The 22,439-nt window shown below is 43.5% G+C and overlaps 1 protein-coding gene across 4 annotated transcripts; it reads left to right on the top strand.

The window, feature by feature from the left end:
• The first annotated feature begins 4,115 nt into the window (after positions 1–4,115).
• LOC111953785 (alanine aminotransferase 2-like) lies at positions 4,116–22,317 on the top strand. 4 transcript variants are annotated; one of them, XM_023973280.2, is made up of 12 exons: positions 4,116–4,397; positions 4,982–5,171; positions 19,147–19,236; positions 19,345–19,453; positions 19,550–19,683; positions 19,810–20,053; positions 20,157–20,236; positions 20,353–20,489; positions 20,664–20,838; positions 20,986–21,141; positions 21,287–21,399; positions 21,485–22,317. In XM_023973280.2, exons 2-12 carry the CDS (start codon positions 5,034–5,036, stop codon positions 21,573–21,575), a joined length of 1,467 nt encoding a protein of 488 aa, XP_023829048.1. In that variant the 5' UTR covers positions 4,116–4,397; positions 4,982–5,033; the 3' UTR covers positions 21,576–22,317. The 4 variants fall into 4 exon arrangements, with proteins under 4 accessions (XP_023829048.1, XP_023829047.1, XP_023829049.1 ...); XM_023973279.2 differs by lacking the exon at positions 4,116–4,397 and adding an exon at positions 4,615–4,711; XM_023973281.2 differs by lacking the exon at positions 4,116–4,397 and adding an exon at positions 4,725–4,806.
• The last annotated feature ends 122 nt before the right edge of the window (positions 22,318–22,439 follow it).

The following is a 22,439-nucleotide window of genomic DNA, read 5'->3' as shown; positions in this document are numbered from 1 at the left end:
AATTGTCAAGGACTAGCCACCCAAGTCATAGACTGTTCTCTCTGCCACCGCACGGCAAGCAGTACCGATGCACCAAGTCTGGAACCAACAGGACCCTGAACAGCTTCTACCCCCAAGCAATAAAACTGCTATATAGGTAGTTAACTAGCACACCAAATATCTACCCGGACTATATGCATTAACCCTTTTGCACTAACTCTTTTTGACTCATCACATACGCTGCTACTGTCTACTCTCTGTCACTTTATTCCTAGTTATATGTACATATCTACCTCAATTACCTCGTACCCCTGCACATCGACTCGGTATTTGTACCACTTGTATATAGGCAAGTTATCGTTACTCATTGTGTATTTATTACTATGTGTTTTACTTTTCTATTATTTCTCTATTTTCTTTCTCTGCATTCTTGGGAAGGGCCCATAAGTAAGCGTTTCAATGTTAAATCAAATCAAATATATTTGTCACATACACATGGTTAGCAGATGTTAATGCGAGTGTAGCGAAATGCTTGTGCTTCTAGTTCTGACCATGCAGTAATATCTAACAAGTAATATAACCTAACAATTTCACAACAACTACCTTATTCACACAAGTGTAAAGGAATGAATACGAATATGTACATAAAAATATATGAATGAGTGATGCCCAAACGGCATAGGCGAGATGCAGTAGATGGTATAGAGTACAGTATATACATATGAGATGAGTAATGTAGGGCATTATATAAAGTGGCTAGTGATAAATTGATTACATCAATTTTCCCATTATTAAAGTGAGCTGGAGTTGAGTCAGTATGTTGGCAGCAGCCACTCAATGTTAGTGATGGCTGTTTAACAGTCTGATGGCCTTGAGATAGAAGCTGTTTTTCAGTCTCTCGGTCCCCGCTTTGATGCACCTGTACTGATCTCGCCTTCTGGATGATAGCGGGGTGAACAGGCAGTGGCTCGGGTGGTTGTTGTCCTTGATGATCTTTTTGGCCTTCCTGTGACATCGGGTGGTGTAGGTGTCCTGGAGAGCAGGTAGTTTGCACCCGGTGATGCGTTGTGCAGACCTCACTACCCTCTGGAGAGCCTTACGGTTATGGGCGGAGCAGTTGCCGTACCAGGCGATGATACAGCCCGACAGGATGCTCTCGATTGTGCATCTGTAAAAGTTTGTGAGTGTTTTTGGTGACAAGCCGAATTTCTTCAGCCTCCAGAGGTTGAAGAGGCGCTGTTGCGCCTTCTTCACTACGCTGTCTGTGTGGGTGGACCATTTCAGTTTGTCCGTGATGTGTATGCCGAGGAACTTAAAACTTTCCACCCTCTCCAATACTGTCCCGTCAATGTAGATAGGGAGCTGCTCCCTATCTTAGTTAGTGTCACACCCTGATCTGTTTCACCTGTCTTTGTGATTATCTCCACCCCACTCCAGGTGTCGCCCATCTTCCCCATTATCCTGTGTATTTATACCTGTGTTTTCTGTCTGTCTGTGCCAGTTCGTCTTGTTTGTTCAAGTCAACCAGTGTTCTGTGGCTCAGCTCCTGCTTGCCTGTCCTGACCACTCTGCCTGGCACTAAGCCTGCCTGCTGACCGGTACCTCTGCCACCCTCTGGATTACCAATCTCTGCCTTACCCTGAGCCTGCCTGCCCTCCGGTACTGTTGCCCCACCTCGGGTTTTCTGACCCCTGCCTGCCTTGACCTGTCTATTGCCTGCCCCTGTTTGGAACATTAAACTATTGTTTATTCGACATGGTCTGCATCTGGGTCTTCCCTTCATACCTGATAGGTAGTCCACACCTTGATTTGATTTTCTCTCCTATGTCCTGGGTGTCAGGATAAAGCTAACCTAATGTAGCAGGTGTAAAAGAAATGCCTGACCGGGGTCGCCACATCCAGTTTACAGGGGAAAAGTAAGCTAGGTTGAAAATACAGTATCCCTGAGAACCGGATGTTTCTGGATTCTTCCAATGGGGTACACCAGAGACAAAACGGCCTCACAGACACACAGGGATATACAGAGAGAACCATTGTGCTTCCACTGACTAGTGCAGGGGGGGCAAACCTTTTGGCTCGAGGGCTACATCGTGATTTTGACATACTTTCGATCTAGTTTTAGACGTTTAAGTGTGGCCTGAAGTGTTTTTTAACTCCCCTCCCGCAGGCTGGATTGAATGGATGCCTAAAAGTGCTGCATGCCTAAAAGTACCCGCGTGCTGGATCTTACTTTGTGTAACCGATGTGAAATGGCTAGCTAGTTAGTGGTGGTGCGCACTAATAGCGTTTCAATCGGTGACTTCACTTGCTCTGAGACCTTGAAGTAGTTTTGCAAGGGCCACGGCTTTTGTGGCTCGATGGGTAACGATGCTTCGAGAGTGGCTGTTGTTGACGTGTGCAGAGGGTCCCTGGTTCGAGCCCAAGTAGGGGCGAGGAGAGGGACGGAAGCTATACAGTTACATTGATGCTGGTGACCCGGATCACTGGTTGCTGCGGAAAAGAGGGAGGTCAAAAAGGGGGTGAGTGTAACCGATGTGAAATGGCTAGCTAGTTAGCGGTGGTGCGCGCTAATAGCATTTCAATCGGTGACGTCACTTGCTCTGAGACCTTGAAGTAGTTGTTCCCCTTGCTCTGCAAGGGCCGTGGAGCGATGGGTAACGATGCTTCGAGGGTGGTTGTTGTCGATGTGTGCAGAGGGTCCTTGGTTCAAGCCCAGGTAGGGGCGAGGAGAGGGACGGAAGCAATACTGTTACATTTGCCCATCGCTGGATTAGTGGCTACATCCACAGAGAGGATACAGTTCTCTAGTGAGTACTGAGTCATTTCACTGTAGGAGTGACTGTGAGGGTCTCATACGGAAGACATGGACTAGACTGGACCGTCACAAAGGTTAAGCAAAATAGTGAGTTTATGTCCAGCTTTATATGAAGGGATGACCTCCAACCGCCTACAGTGTGCTGTCATTTCAGTAGGTCAGACCAGAGCACTTTTAGGCGTGCAGAGAATGTTGTCTGATTTCAACTAACAAACACATGTAACGCAGTGCAACAGGTCTGAGCCTGTATCAACTTGCTATAAAGGATATGTCTGATACCAGAGTACCAGTGAAATAATCTATGTAAAAATTCTGTAACATAGTTACCCTGGAATAGTACCTATGCAATGTAACATTTCACAGGGCATTCTTTTTTAGAAGGACTGTTTAAAACAAACTGGTTTGACGATCAGTCAAAAATGTCCAGGGGAACATTGTATTGCTGACATATGTGACATGGATAATTGCAAACATGTGCATTGGAGTAATTTAGGACATGGGAGGAGTTATTTAGGTTAGGATGTTGACATTCAAGGGAATGGTTTGATAATGACATGTGTGCAGGGGGGTGTGTGTGAGTGTTGTTGTGGTAGCAACGTCTGGAGTTGGGCCATGACCTCAGGGTAGGGGGTGCAGCATGTGCACATTTGGTCAGGCAGTAAGAGTAACACTACACCCCTCGGTGGGAAGAGGAGGGCTGGAGAGGCCCAGTTAAGAGCACACAGTGCTGTGCCAGTGCCACAGACTCATTTGTAGCCCATTCAGGTTCTGTGCAATTCCAGAAAGCAATGTAAAGAGCTCAGGCAAAAATGTCTTTCAACACTCCATGGCAATAATATTAATCCTTCAATGAAATGGTTAATGTTTTTAAACTTTGACCATTGAAAACCTAAATGGAGATAATTATAGATAATAATAAAACAACAAATATTTTGGGTCACAAGTGTTCTTTAAATCCACCCCAGCTATCTCTTCAATGTCTAGGCTGGCCTATTTAAGTACTTAAACTACACTCTTAGAAAAAAAGGGTTCCAAAGGGTTCTTCTGCTGTCCTCATTGGGTTCCATGTAGAGCACGGCCCATATTTTGTTTTGTTTTGTGCACGGCCCATATGTTATAGCTGTCTAGCGCCGCCTGCATATTCGATGACGAGGTAGGCAACCATTGGTTGATGCATCCAATTTAGCCACCGAGAAAAAATTATAACGCTGATAATAATTGTCATCATTCATTCGCTGTACTGCAGCCTCTTAGTGCCATTGAGAATACACTGAGCGCAACCGTTACTGTCATGCTTGCATCATTACTACAGAGAAAACGGATTGTTTCTAGCCCAAACCCTTCAAAATCTATGACACATATTAACGGCGCCAAGTTTTTTTTCTTCTAATCTCACATAGGCAGGACAACATTTTACATTCACGAACCATGTCACAGGCCGTTCTAAAACTACTCGCAAGCCGCTAACCTTAACCTAGTTCAGTCGTGTTACAGCATTAGCTAGCTATCTAACAACCTGAAAGTTATCATATGTGTGGGAACTTTACAAGTAGTAGGCCAACATTTGGTGTCACCGAAATAAATGAAAAGTGAGCTTATTCAGGTGATGTGCTTTTAAAGTTGCTAGGATCAATATCTCAATATTTAAAAAAATAAAATTTTCTGGTGCTACTAAACCTGCATAAATGTATTTGTGCTCCAAAATTGATCAAGTTAAGAGAACATGATGTACAAAAAAAATGACAATGACTGGCCTGGGGGGTTTAGATACCAGAAGTCTAAAGGAGGCGTGACAACCTTATAAAACCATCGACTGTTATTTGTAAGAGAGGTTGTCACTTTAGCCGAATAGAGAAAGAGCTGGAACTGACAGGCACTATCTAGTGACCGCTTAAACGCGCGTTTTGGGTGGTTCTGGTAAGCTCTGATAACAAAACAGTTTTATATTCAGCTTAAGTCATTGAACGAAAGAAAGCAAGACAAGTAGGGAAACAATTATTTCACGCTGGATGGTTGGTGGGCTTTTTGCCTTCGCATTGTGCACGTGTCTTCTGCAACAGTAGGCCTAATGTTGTCTTTGGCTAGTACCTACCCGTACTGTACATCCTGGTGTGGTGCTGCTGTGCATTGGTTGTTTCACACTTCAAACTTACCAACCACTCTTCCTTGTTTCTCTAAATTCCACAGACCATTTCGTGGACTGTCAGCGGAACATTGTTGTGAGCTCCAGAAACCGAACATGACTGAAAATGGACTTGGGCACCGGGAGAGGGTGCTTAACGTGGACACTATGAACCCGAATGTAAAGCGGATTGAGTATGCTGTCCGTGGTCCAATTGTGCAACGTGCAGTGCAGATTGAAAAAGAGCTCAAAGAGGTACATTTTCATGTCTACTATTGGATAGAGGGTGCAATAACGTCCTGCTGCGCTTTCACAAACAAAGCTTTTGAGCAAGGGCTGACTTTTTCCTTGAGAGAGAGTACCAGGTGACATGGAGCAAATTACCAGATGTGTTCGGTCAATGGGAAGTTGCCCATTAAACTAGTGTAGCAGGCGTAAAAACATACCAATTAGCCATAAGAAGTGATGAAAAATGGAATCCCTCCCACTAACTTACTGTAGGGTTAGCAAAGTGCCTCACTTCAACCTGGTCTCAGAGCATTACGTATTCTGTACTCAGGCGAAAATCTGATATCAACCTTGGAGGGGACAATTACATGACATTTTCTCAGGAGCAATTCCTGAGGGGACACCAAAAGTAGTGCTGTAACACATAGACTATGTTGTAATATGTTAAATGTATATTGAGGGACCATAATCACTACTACTGATAATTGTTAGGTACAGTAGTTAACTGAAGGTTGTCCCAACTTGTTTAAATCATTATAAACTACTAATAATAATAGTTATAGCAGTGTTCCTTATCAGTGCAGTGTTCCTCTCTCTTGAAACGTCACACACTCTGTTTGCAAGAGTTTGCGGTTCTATAAATTGTGGGTGTGGCTGATATGGTTCTGTGTCATCACTGAGGTAACTGGACGATGCTGTGCCACTGTCCCCTATACTGGTGCTGCTGGCAACAAGCCCGGTGCCTGGCGTGTGGACACTGTCCTCTGAAGTCTCTCTCCTTGGCTCTTTCCCTTTCACCACCCTCACTGACTCAGTCTGTCTCCTAGAAAAGAAATAAGGTGTTTCTGTACTCCTAACTACCGGTACCACAAAACTACACAATTAATCACAACAGCAATACCATTGCCTTAAACAAATCTTAGTTGGTCACCAGTTTAAGTTGAGAGCTGGGTATCCATGGCATTTTCCAATTATGTCCCTATTTACAAGTAAAAAAAATGGAGAACCTTTCATAATGTTGCCAAACAAAGACTCAACAAACTTACCTGAGACTCCCTGTCTCTGCCAGTCTGTCCTGCCAGTCCTGTCTGCCCTATCTGTCCACAGCTCTGCTGTCTGTGTGCCATCTGTTGCCTGCTCTGCCTAATGACATCATTGTGAAACATTCCATTAGCATTTCACTTCTTTCTTATGAACATTTTATCAACTGGTCTTTGAGATATTAGGCTACTAGAGTTCTTACTTTGCGTTTTGGTGTCCTGAAAAATACTCTGATGTCRGTCTTTTTTCWGACATTTTTCTACCTGGCTGGCTGGCTGGCTGGCTGACCGGTCTAGCTGCACACACACACATTTACACAACACATGCTGCAACGTTTTGAAATTTTAACCTAGTTTGTTTCATATTGGCAGGCTTCCAACAATAGCTGAATTTGCAAAGCTAGCGAGCACCAATTCCGTTTCTGTGGTGTTTGCTATAATCTTTGCTACCTGGTTAAAGGTGGAAGAAYAAAAAAAWATTCACTAGCGACAATTTTGCTTTTGCAACGAGACCATTTAATATATTTAAGACAATGGTATAAGAGAGTGTAGTTCTGTTCAGTTTGGACTTCAGTTTATCGCTAACCTTATCACGGGGACTTTGAAGCACTACAGCTGCATGCTAATCTTGGAATAAACTCACGATAGCAAATATTCCATCTTTGACGACGCCACATAAATGGAATAGGTACTAGCTAGCTTGATAGTTAATGTTTGCTTTAGTTTGCGCGCTAGCTCTGCAAATTCAGCTAGTGTGTGAACCCTGCAACATTAAAAAAATATATACATTGCTATGGCGCGATTGACTGGATTACCTCACGTCAGTTACGTACACTGAGTGCCTTTCGGACAGTAGATACGAACCCTCTATTACCTTGCAAGCTAAAGAACTGGCAGTGGATCAAATCATTGTGGGGCAAAGAGCGGGGGGGTCGCAATCTTGTGAAACTTAACGCGCTATTAAGTGTCTATAATCAGCACAAGTGCTTTCATTGCGTATTATTGAAATTACATAGTTATGTTTACAGTGATATATTGGGGGGGACAAATCATATTTTTCCCAGGATGGGGGGGTCGTGTCCCCCCCGTCCCCCCTGGGATTTCCGCCTATGTCTGTACTTAAACTGAAACACACACTTAGTATTATATGTAACGTTTCGTATGGTATGTATTCATTTGTGGATGTCCATCATTCATTTCGTATGATATTGTACGAATTGCAATTAGTAACATATGTTAGATTTGCAACTCATACATATGTTACGAATTTGCAAAATGTACTATATAGGGAAAGGGGGATACCTAGTCAGTTGTACAACTGAATGCCTTCAACTGAAATGTGTCTTCCGCATTTAGCCCAACCCATCTGAATCAGAGGTGCGGGGGGGGCGACTTAATTGACATCCATGTCTTCGGCGCCCGGGGAACAGTGGTTTAACTGCTTTGCTCAAGGGCAGAATGACAGATTTTTACCTTATCAGCTTTGGGATTCGATCCAGCAACCTTTCGGTTACTGGCCCAACGCTTTAACCACTAGGCTGGTAGCCAGGTTACAGTGGCTAGCTGACTAACGTTAGCTAGCTAGCCAGAATTAACATATCATACGTTTTGCAAATTCGTAACATACTGAATGTTTTGTAATAGGTGTGTGTGTGTCACGAATGGAATGTCTCCGATGTACGTAAAGAATAATACAACATGCTTTGAGCCCAGGTTGAACTAAGATGTTTATCTATTTGAATGGCTAAAATATTCAGTGTTCAGGCCAGGGAGATATTAGGCTATTCTAATTTTTTACTTTGTCAGAATTACATGGCCAGTATTTAATAGAGGACAATTCTAGCCAGTTTTGAGCGCTTGAGAGACTGTTTTAGAACCGGAGAATGCAGCATTGGTTTTGGTTTTATCTACTGCACACCTGTATCAACTGCATGTCGGCCATTTGCGGTTATAGCCTACACGTGGTCCAGGTGGAAAGTTATTTTTGGACATGACAATAATACCTGCTAATAGTTAACTCATGTTCCAAGATGGCGCAGCAGTAAGACGTGTTGGTTTTCCTCCCATGTCAATATTGTCTTTTTCAAGTTTTTTTGTATAAATTTCATACATACAATCTTTTTCATTTTCAAATTAAATATACTTTCCTACAACCCGCCTCACCCAATGTGGTACGAAGCTGCTATTTCTTTAGACCTTATAACTGGAACCTCCATCAGAAGCTAACCCAGCTAATTAACTACTAGCTATTTAGTCATTGTTAGCCACTGCTAGTGGTCTTTACCTTTTTAGCTCGGACTTCAGCAGCTTTAGCCCGGATAATACCTGCCAGTCTGCACAGCGCGATATCAGCCCTAAGCTTATCGGACTGCTTTTTTCCCCCACTACATCACCGGATTCCTGCTGCAAGCTCTGGACCATTACACCAGATCTTCGCAGCTAGCTAGTTGCTATTGTGGCTAATGCCCTTGTCCAGAAGCATGCACCAGTTATCCTCGAGCTAGGCTTGAGCTAGGCCCATCTCCCGGCTAGCAAACGAAGTACACCAACTACAATACCTCTCTTGCTAATTGGCCTGGACCCTTTGTCGACACGGAGCCCCGCCGATCCATCACGACTGGTTTGCTGACGTAATTCGGCCGATGTGCTCTCAACCGGCCTCTGTGTTGTGGATATTGGTGATGATCCAACTGCTATCCCCCGGCCCGCTAGCTTCCTGAACGCCGGGTCTCCCACTCGCCTAGCGTAGTAATCGATTACCGAACGGCTCCCTGTTTCATCTATTGCTGCTCATTGGACCCTATGATCACTCCGTTACACAGCTGATGCCTGCTGGACCATTTACCCGTTGTTGTCTTAGCTCTCCCAATCAACACCTGTGATTGCTTTATACCTTTCTCTAATGTCAATATGCCTTGTATACTGTTGTTGATGGCAGCTCTCATTGTTTTATTTTACTGCGGAGCCCCTAGTCCTGCTCAACATGCCTCAGATAGCCCCCTTGTCCCACCCCCCACACATGCGGAGACCGCACCTAGCTTAACTGGCGCCTCCAGAGATGCAACCTCTCATCGTCACTCAATGCCTAGGTTTACCCCCACTCTACTCGCACCCTACCATACCCTTGTCTGTACACTATGCCCTGAATCTATCCTACCACGCCCAGAAATCTGCTCCTTTTATTCTCTGTTCCCAAAGCACTAGACGACCAGTTCTTATAGCCTTTAGCCGTACCCTCATCCTACTCCTCTGTTCCTCTGGTGATGTAGAGGTTAACGTCTTGACGCACGGATCCCTTTAGCGGGATCATTTTCATCAACAACCGCTGAATTTCAGAGCGCCAAATTCAAAAAACATTGCTAAAAATATTTATATTCATGAAATCACAAGTGCAATATAGCAAAACACAGCTTAGCTTGTTGTTAATCCACCTATCGTGTCAGATTTTGAAAATATGCTTTACAGCGAAAGCAATCCAAGCGTTTGTGTGAGTTTATCGATCACTAGACAAAACATTACAAACACCTAGCAGCAATGTAGATTGGTCACGAAAGTCGAAAAGCAATAAAATTAATCGCTTACCTTTGATCTTCGGATGTTTGCACTCACGAGACTCCCAGTTACACAAATGTTCCTTTTGTTCGATAAAGATTATTTTTATATAAAAAAAACTCAATTTGTTTGGCGCGTTATGTTCAGTATTCCACAGCCTTAGGCAGGTCATCAAGGGTTGACAAATTCCAAATAGTATCCGTGAAGTTCGTAGAAACATGTCAAACGTTTTTAATAACCAATCCTCAGGTTGTTTTTAACATAAATAATCGATAATATTTCAACCGGACGGTAAACTATTCAATAACAGAGATAAAGAAAATGTCGAGCTACAACTTTCGCGCGCATGAACTAATGGAAGGACATTCTGCTATCCACTGACGCGATTCGATAAATCTCACTCATTTTTCAGAATAAAAGCTTGAAACACAGTCTAAAGACTGTTCACACCCTGAGGAAGCCATAGGAAAAGGAATCTGGTTGATATCCCTTTAAATGGACGAAAGGCAGGCAATGGAACAGTGATTTTTCAAAATAAGAGTCAATTCCGGGTTTATTTATTTTCATGAAATCACAAGTGAAATATAGCAAAACACAGCTTAGCTTGTTGTTAATCCACCTATCGTGTCAGATTTTGAAAATATGTCATACTATCCAGGTCTATGCCCAAACAGTTCGAGCTTCTACTTTTAAAGATCCATCTCTCCAGAAATAAGTCCCACACTGTTGCCGCTTGTTATAGACCCCCTCAGCTCCAAGCTGTGCCCTGGACACCATATGTGAATTGATTGCTCCCCATCTATCGTCAGAGTTCGTACTGCTAGGTGACCTAAATTGGGATATGCTTAACACCCCGGCCGTCCTACAATCTAAGATAGACGCCCTCAATCTCACACAAATTATCAAGGAACCTACCAGGTACAACCCCAAATCCGTAAACATGGGCACCCTCATAGATATCATCCTGACCAACTTTCCCTCTAAATACAGCTCTGCTGTTTTCAACCAGGATCTCAGCGATTACTGCCTCATGGCCTGCGTCCGTTATGGTTCCGCGGTCAAACGACCACCCTTCATCACTGTCAAATGCTCCCTAAAACACTAATGCGAGCAGGCCTTTCTAATCGACCTGGCCCGGGTATCCTGGAAGGATGTTGACCTCATCCCATCAGTAGAGGATGCCTGGTTGTTCTTTAAAAGTGCTTTCCTCACCATCTTAAATAAGCATGCCCCTTTCAATTTTTTTAAAACTAAGAACAGATATAGCCCTTGGTTCACTCTCAGACTTGACTGCCCTTGACCAGCACAAACACCTGTGGCGTACTGCACTAGCTTCGAGTAGTCCCCACGATAGTCAACTTTTCAGGGAAGGGAAGTCAGGAACTAATACACACAGTCAGTTAGGAAAGCAAAGGCTAGCTTTTTCAAACAGAAATGTGCATCCTGCAGCACTAATTCCAAAAAGTTTCGGGACACTAAAGTCCATGGAGAATAAGAGTACCTCCTCCCAGCTGCCCACTGCACTGAGACTAGGAAACACTGTCACCACTGATAAATCCACGATAATCGAATTTAAATAAGCATTCTCTACGGCTGGCCATGCTTTCCATCTGGCTACCCGGCCAACAGCTCTCCACCCCCGCAGCAACTGGTCCAAGCCCCTCCCGCTTCTCCTTCACCAAATCCAGACAGCTTATGTTCAAAATCTGGATCCCTACAAATCAGCTGGGCTAGACAATCTGGATCCTCACTTCCTAAAATCATCCGCCGCCATTGTTGCAACCCCTATTACAAGTCTGTTCAACCTCTTTCGTATCGTCTCAGATTCCTAAAGATTTGAAAGCGGTTGCGGTCATCCCCCTCTTCAAAGGGGGGACACTCTAGACCCAAACTGTTACAGACCTATATCCATCCTGCCCTGCCTTTCTAAAGTCTTCGAAAGCCAAGTGAACAAACAGATACCGACTATTCGAATCCCACCGTACCTTCTCCGCATGCAATCTGGTTTCTGAGCTGGTCACGGGTGCACCTCAGCCACGCTCAAGGTCCTAAACGATATCATAACCGCCATCGATAAAATACAGTATTGTGCAGCCGTCTTCATCGACCTGGCCAAGGCCTTCGACTCTGTCGATCACTGTATTCTTAGCGGCAGATTCAACAGCATTGGTTTCTCTGACTGCCTCGCCTTGTTCACTAACTACTTCTCAGAGTTCAGTGTGTCAAATCGGAGGGCCTGTTGTCCGGACCTCTGGCAGTCTCTATGGGGGTGCTACAGGGTTCAATTCTCAGGCCGACTCTTTTCTCTGTATATATCAATGATGTCGCTCTTGCTGAGGGTGATTCTTTGATCTACCTCTACGCAGACGACACCATTCTGTATACATCTGGCCCTTATTTGGAGACTGTGTTAATACCTTGGTGTCTACCTTGGTGACTGTAAACTCTCCTTCCAGACTCACATTAGCATCTCCAATCCCAAGTTAAATCTAGAATCGCCTTCCTATTTCGCAACAAAGCCTCCTTCACTCATGCTGCCAAACATACCCTCGTAAAACTGACTTTCCTACTGATCCTTGACTTCAGCGACGTCATTTACAAAATAGCCTCCAACACTCCAACACAGAAGGTATTTCATTGCTGGTTTGAATCCCCGAGCTGAATAGGTGAAAAATGTCTGTGTCCTCCAGCAAGGCACTTAACCCTACTTGCTCCTCCTGTAAGTTGCTCTGGGTAAGTGTGTCTGCTAAATGACTTAAATGTAAACATTTGAGATTGGTGACGCTGATCTATGATAAGTGCAATGCTTTCCTTAGGAGAAAATACAAACACGAGGCAAAGGATTAGTCTTTGCGAGGGGCTGTGATGTTCTCCTGGGCTGCACTGAAACTAATGCTCACTTGCTCTTTTGGAGACGCTGCATTGTTCTCTCGAGGCAGTAGTCTCCTAAAGGATTTCTACAACTAGTGGCGTCACATACGAATACAATGCAATCAACTGAAAGGAGTGGAGATGTCACTCCCTCTTATGGCTTGAGGTGGGGATAAGAACCAAATGTTTCAGAGTAGACATTGGATTGGTTTAGAGTAGATATTGGGTACGTTCGACATCCCTGTCTTTGAATTGGCTCTCTCCGTTGGGCTGGTCTGAATCTGTGTAGAGCAGAGTCATAGAGATCCTATTAAGTTACTTAGACTGAACAAAAATATAAACTTAACATGTGTTGGTCCCATGTTTCATGAGCTGAAATAAAATAACCCAGAATTTTTCCATACGCACAAAAAGCTTTTGAAAGTTGTTTACATCCGTTAGTGAACATTTTTCCTTTGCCAAGATACTCCATCCCACCTGACAGGTGTGGCATATCAATAAGATGATTAAACAGCATGATCATTACATTACCTTGTGCTGGGGACAATAAAAAGCCACTCTAAAATAAGTTGTCACACAATGCCATATCTCAAGTTTTTCATATCTCAAGATCGGCTGAGACCACCCACCCGGGCAGCTGATGAAACTGAGGGGTATTTCTGTCTGTAATAAAGCTCATTTGTGGGGAAAAACAAATTCTGATTGGCTGGGCCTGTCTCCCCAGTGGGTAGGCCTGGATCCCAAGTTGGTGGTCCTATGCCCTCCCAGGCATACCCATGGCTGCGCCCCTGCCAAGTCATGTGAAATCCATAGATTAGGGTGTAATTTCAATTGACTGATTTCCTTAATATGAACTAACTCAGTAAAATTGTTAATTGTTGCATGTTGTTTAAAAAAAAAAAAAACATTTTCAGTGTATTGTCACTCCTAATTCTATGAGCAAAGTTCACTGGGTTTTGTGCCACGTCTTAACAGCTGAATACTGTCGAGCAGGTTCCCCTTGTGACATCACCCCAGTGCTTCTTTCTAAGGAGTGTCATAGGGTGCTCAGGTTAGCCAGAAAGTACAGTAGGTCTGAAGTTGAACACAACTGCACCTGTTTTCTCTCCCTCCAGCCATAAAGTATGTGTAATGAGCTTGATAAGCTACAGTTGGCTCATGCCATTGGCTAGTCAGCTGAGATACTTTCTGTCAGGGCACTGGCCAGTGACAATTGTTAACTCAGCACAACAGATGGGACAAAGATCAGTATGGTTTGAAGTGGAATGGCACAATTAGACAATTTCAATTGAAGGCAAGTATGTATTATGTAATGTTTTGTGTGGACTCAATACTTCAGACTGGTCAGTCATTTACACCTAGGCTGCATACAAAGACCGGCATACAATAAATGGGTTGGTACTATAGCCTACTTTTCCAGAAGGGGAAAAAAGATAACTGAGCATAAAACAATTACATTGAACTCATTAGGTAAATAGTGTAAAGAACATGAGGAAAAACTGCTCTTTCTGTGACAGACTGACCAGGTGAAAACTATGATCCCTTATTGATATCACTTGTTAAATCCACTTCAATCAGTGTAGATGAAGGAGAGGAGACAGGTTAAAGAAGGATGTTTAAGCCTTGAGACATGGATTGTGTATGTGCCATTCAGAGGGTGAATGGGCAAAACAGAAGATTTACATGCCTTTGAACAGGGTATGTTCGCAGGTGCCAGGTGCACCGGTTTGAGTGTAGCTGCTGGGTTTTTCAGTTTCCTGTGTGTGTCAAGAATGGTTCACCACTCAAAGGACATCCAGCCAACTTGACACAACCGTGGGAAGCATTGGAGTCCACATGGGCCAGCATCAATGTGAAATGCTTCCGACACCTTGTTGAGTCCATGCCCCAACGAATTGAGGCTGTTCTGAGGGCAAAAGGGGGTGCAACTCAATATTAGGATGTTGTTCCTAATGTTTATACACTCAGTGTATAATTTGGCCAGTTTAGTTTTGGGGCTAGCTCTGCCTGTGTGTTTGGTTGGCACCCTGAAGGGTCTTTTCATGATGATCAATGAGGGAGTGCAAAGTGATAGAGACACTGGGGTTTCTATGGTGACCTACCTCCATTGCCAGGCTTTTCTGCGAAGTACTGAAATTAACATTTTGTCAAATGCCCTTATCCAGAATGTCTTGCAGCAAGTAAAAATGTCTGAAAGGAGTGTCACTTTTTGATACATTACATTTCAAGTTGTAGGATAATTTATTTCACTGATGAAGCTAKAGTGAATGGAGTTGCTCTGGTCTCACTTAGCCTGTCCAAAGCCCTGCTGGCAGTGCCTCGTGGTGAACTGAGCTGGCAGGGTGGTGGGTTTTAGGTGGGACAACGACTAGCAGTTCTCACACCGTGAACAGCAAACTCATTGTTGCACCCAAACGAATAATGAGAACAAGAAAGGAATAGCCGTGTGCACCTTTCTGGACCTCACGAACTCCCAGGGATAAGCGTAGGCCTGTCAGTAAAACACACTAAATGCAAATATTGACTTATGACAAACCTTATAGGGTACATGGACAGGCAGTTGCTTGCCCTGGTCTGAAACTAAATTAACAGGGCATGCTAACAAGATATGTCCAGGGCTAATTACATTTCTCGTTGCATAATCCAATGAAAACAACTTCACTATAATTTTTTGTTGTTGTCTATAGCAGGCAGACTGTGGAAGCAGAGAAGAGTAAATCACATCATGGACAGCACACTTGTTGAGTCATGAGGTTTACAGTATTTAAATACATGTTGCTCATTCTCAACTGCCCTGATTTTAAAAACAGCTCAGATGAATGAAAACATCAACGCTGGAGCTCAAACTGACTCAAATGAGTCTGGGCACCAGTCTTCAAAAAACAAATGTAGTTAACGTTCCACTTCTGAGTGGAATGTGATGGCTGAACAGACGGCAATCAGGCTAGATTTAAACAGGCTTCTGTGTGAATAATAAGTGCCATTTGATTACCCTTATACAACACTTACAAAACTTGCCGTGTCCAAAATCACATTGGCTAGCGTAAATGACACTGGCTGAAGCAGCGACCACAAATGTAATTTATTCGGATTTAATTATGGGAATAACAGGAGTGTTACGACTCTAAGACGGCAGTGAAACTAGGGGCCGTATCCACAAAGCTTTTGAAAGTGATTTCACGTGAGGCCTATTTCACATGATAGGCCTTGCCTAAATACTTATAACTAGGCTAGTAAATAAGCACGTCTTTCTATCGATTGTTATTTCAAGTTATCCCTTTTGGAGGATAAATTCGTCATGCCTATAAGTTTGGCAATTGAAGGCATCAAAGGCTTATGTTAACTTAGAATACATTGTAATGAGACTTTTCAAATGTTGTATGCAATATTATCGGCAAGTGACTTGATGCCCACAGTGCCAAAGTGCAAAGCAATTTAGTTGTGAAACGGGAGTAACGAGTGTGTTGACATAACGGTAATTGTCCATTACGCTTTTAATAACGTCAGAATTTATAAAAAATGCATGCCTACATATTGGCCAATAATTAAGAGTAGGCAAAGTGATTTAATGTCAGGCAAATTATATCTCACGTTTACCATCACAATATTTGATTGTACGGTCACATTCACTCCCAATGGGCACACACCGGTTGAATCAAGGATTCCACGTAATTTCAATAAAATGACTTTGACTTGACGTCGTGACTCGGTTGTCTGAAGCGTGCTATAACGTTCACCGGCGTTGTCCATTTATTTTTATTTTATTTATTTTACCGTTATTTTACCAGGTAAGTTGACTGAGAACACGTTCTCATTTGCAGCAACGACCTGGGGAATAGTTACAGGGGAGAGGAGGGGGATGAATGAGCCAATTGTAAACTGGGGATTATTAGGTGACCGTGATGGTTGAGGGCCAGATTGGGAATTTAGCCAGGACACCGGGGTTAACACCCCTACTCTTACGATAAGTGCCATGGGATCTTTAATGACCTCAGAGAGTCAGGACACCCGTTTAACGTCCATGCCTTATCATGATTAGTTGTTCCCCGTAATTTGCAACCATGCAATGAGCGTCATTGTATTTCCTTTGTGATACCTGTTGTGTTTTACTAGCTGAGAAACTTTTGTGTTGATTTTACTCCTGGCTCAGTTTTTTTTCTGGGCAGTGCCTCTTTAACAGGAATCCTACGAGCTTTTCTGACATGCTTTGTGGATATGGGCCCAGACCTGTATGGTAATTACACTGAACAAAAATATAAACGCACAGGTAAAGTGTTGGTCTCAGGTTTCATGAGCTGAAATGTTCCATATTCACAAAAGGCATACATTTTGTTTACATCCCTGTTAGTGAGCATTTCTCCATTGCCAAGATAATCCATCCACCTGACAGGCGTGGCATATCAAGAAGCTGATTAAACAGCATGATCATTACACAACTGTACCTTCTGATCGGGACAAAAGGCCACTTTAAAATGTGCGGTTTTGTCACAACACAATGCCACAGATGTCTCACATTTTGAGGGAGCATGTAATTGACATGTTGACTGCAGGAATGTCCACCAGAGCTGTTGCCAGAGATTTTAATGGTCATTTCCTTACCATAAGCCACCTCCGTCATTTTAGAGAATTTGTCAGAACGTCCAACCGGCCTCACAACCACAGACCACATGTAACCACGTCACCCGTGGCTGTACCCCTGCCCAGTCATTTGAAATCTGTAGATTAGGGCCTAATGAATTTATTTAAATTGACTGATGTCCTTATGAACTGTAACTCAGTAAAATCGTTAAGTGTTTTATATTTTTGTTCATTTATAGAATGAGGTGAATCAGTTGGTTAAGATAATGGAGATGACTCAAGTAAAACGATTCCATGCTGTCAGCCAGGCCTAGTCTAAACGGAACCAGTAGTGGTCTCTCTTGCCTTCTTTGATTGGCAAAAGTCATGAGACGCCCCCTAATATTGACCAATAGGAGGACATCGGGGAGGTCTCCTGTAGTTTTAGATTTCAGTTAGGGGGACAAACAGAGTGGCTATTTAGCTACACCAAGTAGAGTAGTGTCATCTTTAGATCGCTGAACAGAAGACGCAGCACTCAGACATACAGTAAATGCAGGATAGACATCACATAGGCTGTCTTTAATATTCGGTTCTGTAGTGTGTAGCCTAGATGACACCTCAGGGACTACAAAAGTTAAATGAAAGTTAAACTCCACTAATCGAGTTGCTGCACAGTAAAAACATGGGTCGCTTAGTCAGGGGCTTATCACATTATGCTGTTCAATGACTACTAGATCTACTGCATCTACACAAAATCATGTCAATGTCATGTTACACACTGTTTCCACAATCTGGGGCTTGTCCCTGTTTTCTTGGAAAATCAAGCTGTTGTATTGCAAATTTCCATCAGTATCACGAGTTTAAATTAAATTATGAGAACTGGAGGGAAATGGAGTGCCCTTGAGCAGGGACAGAATGAGAAGGAGAGAAAAGAGCGGGAAAGAAAGGCATTGGCACAGCAGCCTTATTGTTGACCCAGATCATTCCCCTCTTCCCCAGTCCTCCACACAGTGTGAGTATCACAGCTGTCCTGTCCCTCTTTGATAGCCTGTTAGCTTCTGGAATGATACAAAGTCCAATGGTTGAAATAAGCAGGAATTTTAAACCAAGTTTAGAGTTGTCATCTTAGTTGGCACAGGTTTTGCTGTTTGAGGTTGTTGTGCACTAAATCTGACTTTGTTGTACAGTGCATTCGGAAACTATTCAGACCCCTTGACTCCCCCCCCCTACAGCCCTTAATCTATTTTAGGATAATTGTTCCCCCTGATTGGAGTGCTGCAGAGATGGGATAATATTCCAGAAGGACAACCATCTCAGCAGAGGAACTCTGGAGCTCTGTCAGAGTGACCATTGGGTTCTTGGTCACCTCCCTGAACAAGGCCCTTCTCCCCCCGATTGCTCAGTATGGCCAGCTGTATGAATAGTCTTAGTGGTTCCAAAATTCTTCCATTTAAGAATGGAGGCCACTGGGTTCTTGGACCTTCAATGCTGCAAAAATGTTTTGGTATCCTTTCCCAGATCTGTGCCTCTACACAATCCTGTCTGAGCTCTATGGACAATTCCTTTGACCTCTTGGTTTTTGCACTGTCAACTGTGGGACCTTTATCTAGACAGGTGTCTGCCTTTCCAGATCAAGTCCAATCAATTGAATTTACCGCAGGTGGACTCTAATCAAGTTGTAGAAACATCTCAAGGATCATCAATGGAAACAGGATGCACCTGAGATACATTTCAAGTCTCATAGCAAAAGGGTCTGAATACTTATTTACTTAAGGTATTTCTGTTTTTTTATTTTTAATACTTTTGCAAAAAGTAAACCTGTTTTCCTTCTGTCGTGGGTAGATTGATGAAAAAAAAAAAAATGTAATCAATTTTAGAATAAGGCTGTAATGTGGAAAAAGTCAAGGGGTCTGAATACTTTTTGAATGCACTGTGGATAACCATATCTGTGTAATAACTGTAACTCTGTTTATCTGCAGGGAGTTAAGAAGCCCTTCACTGAGGTCATTAAAGCCAACATTGGTGATGCACATGCCATGGGCCAGAAACCAATCACATTTTTCAGACAGGTCTGTTAATTGTTGTTCTAAACCTGTGGTACATTTTTATATCCAAGTGTCCCATTATTACAGATGACTATTTACAAAATATGACTTGATCTGCTTTGTTCCTGTCAGGTTATAGCGCTGTGCGTGTACCCGGATCTCTTAGAAGACGAAAAGTTTCCAGAGGACGCTAAAAACCGAGCACGGCGCATCCTTCAGGCCTGTGGAGGGGGTAGTTTAGGTGAAACACCACTAGTTCTACTGTAGGCAGGCAGTGTGTACATGCTGAATGACAAACATTGTATAAATATCCATTGAACTTTTATTTTTACTCCAGGTGCATACAGTGCTAGTTCAGGCATTGAGGTCATACGACAAGATGTTGCTAAATACATTGAGAAGCGGGACGGTGGAATTCCCAGTAACCCTGACAACATCTACCTCTCTACTGGGGCCAGTGATGCCATAGCGGTAAGAATGATGATGACAAACTTACTTTATTTTAATTTCCGGTCAATGGCAATTGGATCTACAGTACATGACTCTCCCCTTTCAGTCCTTTCTACCTCCCTCACATCTCCTCCCTCTGTCTTGTAGACCATGTTGAAGTTGTTGACGTCAGGCGAGGGGAAGACCCGAACAGGGGTGATGATCTCCATCCCTCAGTACCCCCTCTACTCTGCTGCTCTTGCTGAGCTGGCGGCTGTCCAGATCAGCTACTACCTGGATGAGGACAAGTGCTGGAGCCTGGACGTCAATGAGCTGAGGAGGGCTGTGAAGGCAGCCAGGGAGCACTGTAACCCCCGCGCCCTCTGTATTATCAACCCTGGCAACCCCACAGGTATGTGGAAAAGTTTCCGTTCCAAAACATTAGTGATATGTGAGTCCTTTTTAATTTATACCCAATCTCTGTTCTGATTAGTGGACTCCCTTCACTGTGATAGGTCAAGTCCAGAGCAGGCAGTGCATTGAAGATGTGATCCGATTCGCTGCTGAGGAGCACCTTTTCCTGATGGCTGATGAGGTAATTGTATTATTATTAAATCTCTTGTTTCTGGTTTGACCTTTCTCCCCCTTCTCTAAGGTGTTTATTCTAGACTAGTTGCTCAATATGTATGACTCCCTCCCTCTTCCTGCTAGGTTTACCAGGATAATGTGTACATGGAGGGTTGCCAGTTCCACTCCTTTAAGAAGGTTCTGTTTGAGATGGGATCTGAGTACTCCAGTGTTGTGGAGCTGGCCTCCTTCCATTCCACCTCCAAATGCTACATGGGAGAGTAAGTCTTTAGCTACACACCCACACATTCTCAGATGGTGACTGACTGCACTACTTGGCTCTTTTAGAAAAAACTAACCTTTTGATACGTTGGCTGTGAATGAAGTGTTCTCCAATTTTCTGCAAGGAATAAGTTAATGTACCATGTTGATGTTTGTCACTGACTGTCCTGCAGGTGTGGTTTCAGGGGAGGGTACATGGAGGTGATTAACATGGACCCTGAGGTGAAGTTGCAGCTGACTAAGCTGGTGTCTGTGCGGCTGTGCCCCTCCATCCCTGGGCAGGCCCTGCTGGACCTGGTAGTCAACCACCCCCAGCCTGACGAACCTTCCTACGCCACCTTCATCAAGGTCAGCATACACATGATGTGGATGTTCAGTTAGGATTAATGTTGCATTAAGCTTATTACAGTGTAACAAGTGCTGTTCAGTTTTTTTTTTTTTTTTTGTATGTACTTTGTGTCACAACTTGTTGGTATTAACCTGACCTGTTTACAGGAGCGTACTGCCAACCTGCATATCCTGTCTGAGAAGGCCAAGATGACAGAGCAGGTCCTCAACACAGTCCCAGGGATCCACTGTAACCCTGTCCAGGGAGCCATGTACACCTTCCCCCGCCTCACACTGCCAGAAAAAGCCATCAACGCGGCCAAGGTCTCTCTTCCTCGCTCTCTACCCCCCCCTCTTTATTTTAATTTAAATTCTCTGCCTGTTTCTGATGCTCTTTTCAGTTGTTTTGATTCTTCCAATGTTGTTCAACCCATATGCTCACTACACCTCTGTGTCGCTGTGTGTGTAGGAAAAGGAACAGGCTCCAGACATGTTCTACTGTATGAAACTGCTGGAGGAGACGGGCATCTGTCTGGTCCCAGGGAGTGGCTTCGGACAGAGGGATGGAACCTACCACTTCAGGTTAGACCTGTTCACTGCAATGTCAACGCCAGTGTTTAGTGATGGTTTAAGTTACGATGATAACACTGAATTTTTCTTTCTGTAGGATGACCATCTTGCCTGCAACTGAAAAGCTGAAGATCGTTTTAGAAAAGATCAGGGAGTTTCATAAGCAGTTCACAGAGGAGTTCTCATAACCCCAAACTCCTCCCCCACCTAGACCAGTCTGTCACAGAAACCCACCCATCCTCCTCAGAAAATGGATTGAATAGCCAACAAAGGGTGCCAGTGAGTTACCAAGTGCCGTTGTGTGGCTGGAACAGTCACCACAACACACCTCGTGTTGGAATATCTCCCCTCTAATGCTCAAGAGTTGACATTGCAAGGGAAGCACTGTTGAAAAACAGAACTACTTAACATGGTGCCTGCGATTTCTGTTTTAGCTAATTGTTTTTAATTGTGTCAGACAGCATCTGCACAGCGGCTGGTGGCACCTTAATTGGAGAGAACAGGCTCATAGTAATGGCTGGAACAGAATGTATGGAATGGTATCAAACACATGGTTTCCATTATTATGAGCTGTTCTCCCCTCACCAGCCTCCTTTGCAATGTGTGTGTATTTATGTGATATCTGTTTTCAGTCATCAGCTCATGACTTAACTTTTTTTATTCTACACTTAAGTGTTTACTTGTCCTTCCAAGTATTTTACAGGTCATACAGCAACACTGGTCCAAACTAGTCCGAATATCAGTAAATGGTTGGTAGAGGTGTGCTTCTATTGCACCACAGGAGTGCAATGGATATTGCGTTGAAAAGTGTGCTGGGTTGAAAAGAGTACTGTGTCCAATGAACAGTCTGACTGTAGCTACAGTATTTTTTTTAGTGACTAATGTTGATTGTATCTAGAATTGTATAAATAAAATAAATGTATTTGTGTACTTCATTAGTATTGGAAGTTGAAAGTTGAAAGTTCAAAGTTCAAAGACAGTCTCTCTTTGTAGAAGTAAACTCAGTTGACAATCTACCGCATTCTCTGGCAATATTTATGTTAATGTCACTG

The sequence above is a fragment of the Salvelinus sp. IW2-2015 genome, linkage group LG27 (assembly GCF_002910315.2).
Source record: "Salvelinus sp. IW2-2015 linkage group LG27, ASM291031v2, whole genome shotgun sequence".
Classification (NCBI taxonomy): Eukaryota; Metazoa; Chordata; class Actinopteri; order Salmoniformes; family Salmonidae; genus Salvelinus; species Salvelinus sp. IW2-2015.
This window is presented reverse-complemented; position numbering and strand designations above follow the sequence as displayed.